The following is a 1934-nucleotide window of genomic DNA, read 5'->3' as shown; positions in this document are numbered from 1 at the left end:
GTATAGAGAATCAAACCACACACTTACTAGGAAAACGCTGTATCATTTGATCATTTTTCAGCAGGCACAAGTAATAAATTAGTTGTTTAAGTGTCTTGGCTCACATTCCATTCCTATGCCTTATATTCACTTAATTTTATTATTTTAGATTACAGTTCTAAAATATTCTTTTTAACTTTTGAAAACCATGTTAATATTCTTGCAGTTTTTTTTAATTCTCTGGAATATTATTATCATTTATGTTTGATCTCAGTATTCTGTTTTATTTCACCTGAATATTTATTTTAATACATTTCATATAGCTCCACAAATTGTCTCATAATTTTATATTTTAATAATATATTTTGATGTAGTGCATCATACTGAGTGGAGCTCCTTTCAACCTACATAAATCTCTTGTATTCCATGTTCGTTATATATTGTAAATAATCTATACCAACCAAAAGATATTTATTACTAATAGAAACTGTTTGCTAAGCAACTGGACTACTGTTAACCTATATCTCTGGCAGAATGATAGATTTTAATTACTATTATTTAATCTTACTTTTGATGCCTTAAAATAATTCATCTTGTCTTTCAGGAATTTTCAGTACCTTCTCTACTTTCTGATCCAATGGACCAAGTGAATATTTCTATGGTACCTGATTTTGTTTTGCTGGACCTCGCACAGTCGTTTGGAATGAAGATTTTCTTTTGTTTCTTCTTCTCCTTATTTTATGTGGGGATCATTTTTGGAAATCTGTTCATTGTATTCATAGTGATATTTGATTCTCACTTACACTCCCCCATGTACATTCTACTGGCCAACCTTTCACTCATTGACTTGGGCCTTTCATCTACAACAGTTCCTAGGACAATATCTGACCTTTTTACTGGCTGTAAAGTCATTTCCTTCCAGAGCTGCATGATACAAATGTTCTTCATCCACATCATGGGTGGAGTTGAGATGGTGCTTCTCATAGCCATGGCATATGACAGGTATACAGCAATCTGCAAGCCTCTTCACTATCTGACAATTATGAATCCCAAAAAGTGTATAATTTTGGTAACAGCTGCTTGGGTCATAGGCATGATCCATGCCGTGTCTCAGTTTATTTTTGTCATAAATTTGCCTTTCTGCAGTCCCAACAATGTAGGAAGCTTTTATTGTGATTTTCCAAGGGTCATTAAACTTGCATGCACAGATACTTATAGACTGGAGTTTGTGGTCACAGCCAACAGCGGCTTTATATCCATGTGTACCTTCTTTTTCTTGATTGTATCTTACATTTTTATCCTGATCACTGTCCGGCAACATTCTTCAGCTGACTTATCCAAAGCATTCTTCACTTTATCAGCTCACATGACTGTAGTGGTTTTGTTTTTTACACCGTGCATGTTTCTCTATGTGTGGCCTTTCCCGACTAAGTCATTAGATAATTTCTTTGCTATTGTCGACTTTGTTGTCACTCCTGTCTTAAATCCTACTATCTATACTCTTAGGAATAAAGATATGAAGTTGGCCATCAGAAGGCTGAGTAGACAAGTTTTAAGTTCTAGGAAAATTACTTAGTGAAGTTTATTAATAAAAATTGCAGAATAATGTGATACACTATTAATATTAGCACTATAGAATAAAACAGTATGTTTTTGTTTTTGGAAACTTGGGGAGTGTCCTAACCAAAGAACTCCAATTGAGATGGAGTTACAAAACTATAGGCTGGTTACAAAATAAAAGTGTTATATATGTTTTTCCAATCAACATAATGAAATATTTTATTGTTTTATTGCATTGAAGTATTTGTATTATATTTAAGTTTTATAATCAGCAATTATTGCACAAAATTTCAAATAATTTTGTTTGTATGATAAATTCACATACAGGTATGCAATGTATCTTTATCAGCATCTTTATAAAGATAAAACAACACTTACTATTAATAGATATTTCT

At 32.3% G+C, this 1934-nt stretch overlaps 1 protein-coding gene across 1 annotated transcript; it reads left to right on the top strand.

The window, feature by feature from the left end:
* Window positions 1–616: 616 nt before the first annotated feature.
* Window positions 617–1555, top strand: LOC311594692 (olfactory receptor 4F17-like; the record flags this gene model as incomplete). The annotated part of the gene is made up of 1 exon (XM_084776592.1): window positions 617–1555. One exon carries the CDS (start codon window positions 617–619, stop codon window positions 1553–1555), a length of 939 nt encoding a protein of 312 aa, XP_084632718.1.
* Window positions 1556–1934: the final 379 nt, after the last annotated feature.

The sequence above is a fragment of the Acomys minous genome (assembly GCF_964271855.1).
Source record: "Acomys minous genome assembly, chromosome: 3".
Taxonomy (NCBI): domain Eukaryota; kingdom Metazoa; phylum Chordata; class Mammalia; order Rodentia; family Muridae; genus Acomys; species Acomys minous.
Note: the sequence above shows the minus strand (reverse complement) of the source record. Positions and strands in the feature narration are given on the sequence as shown.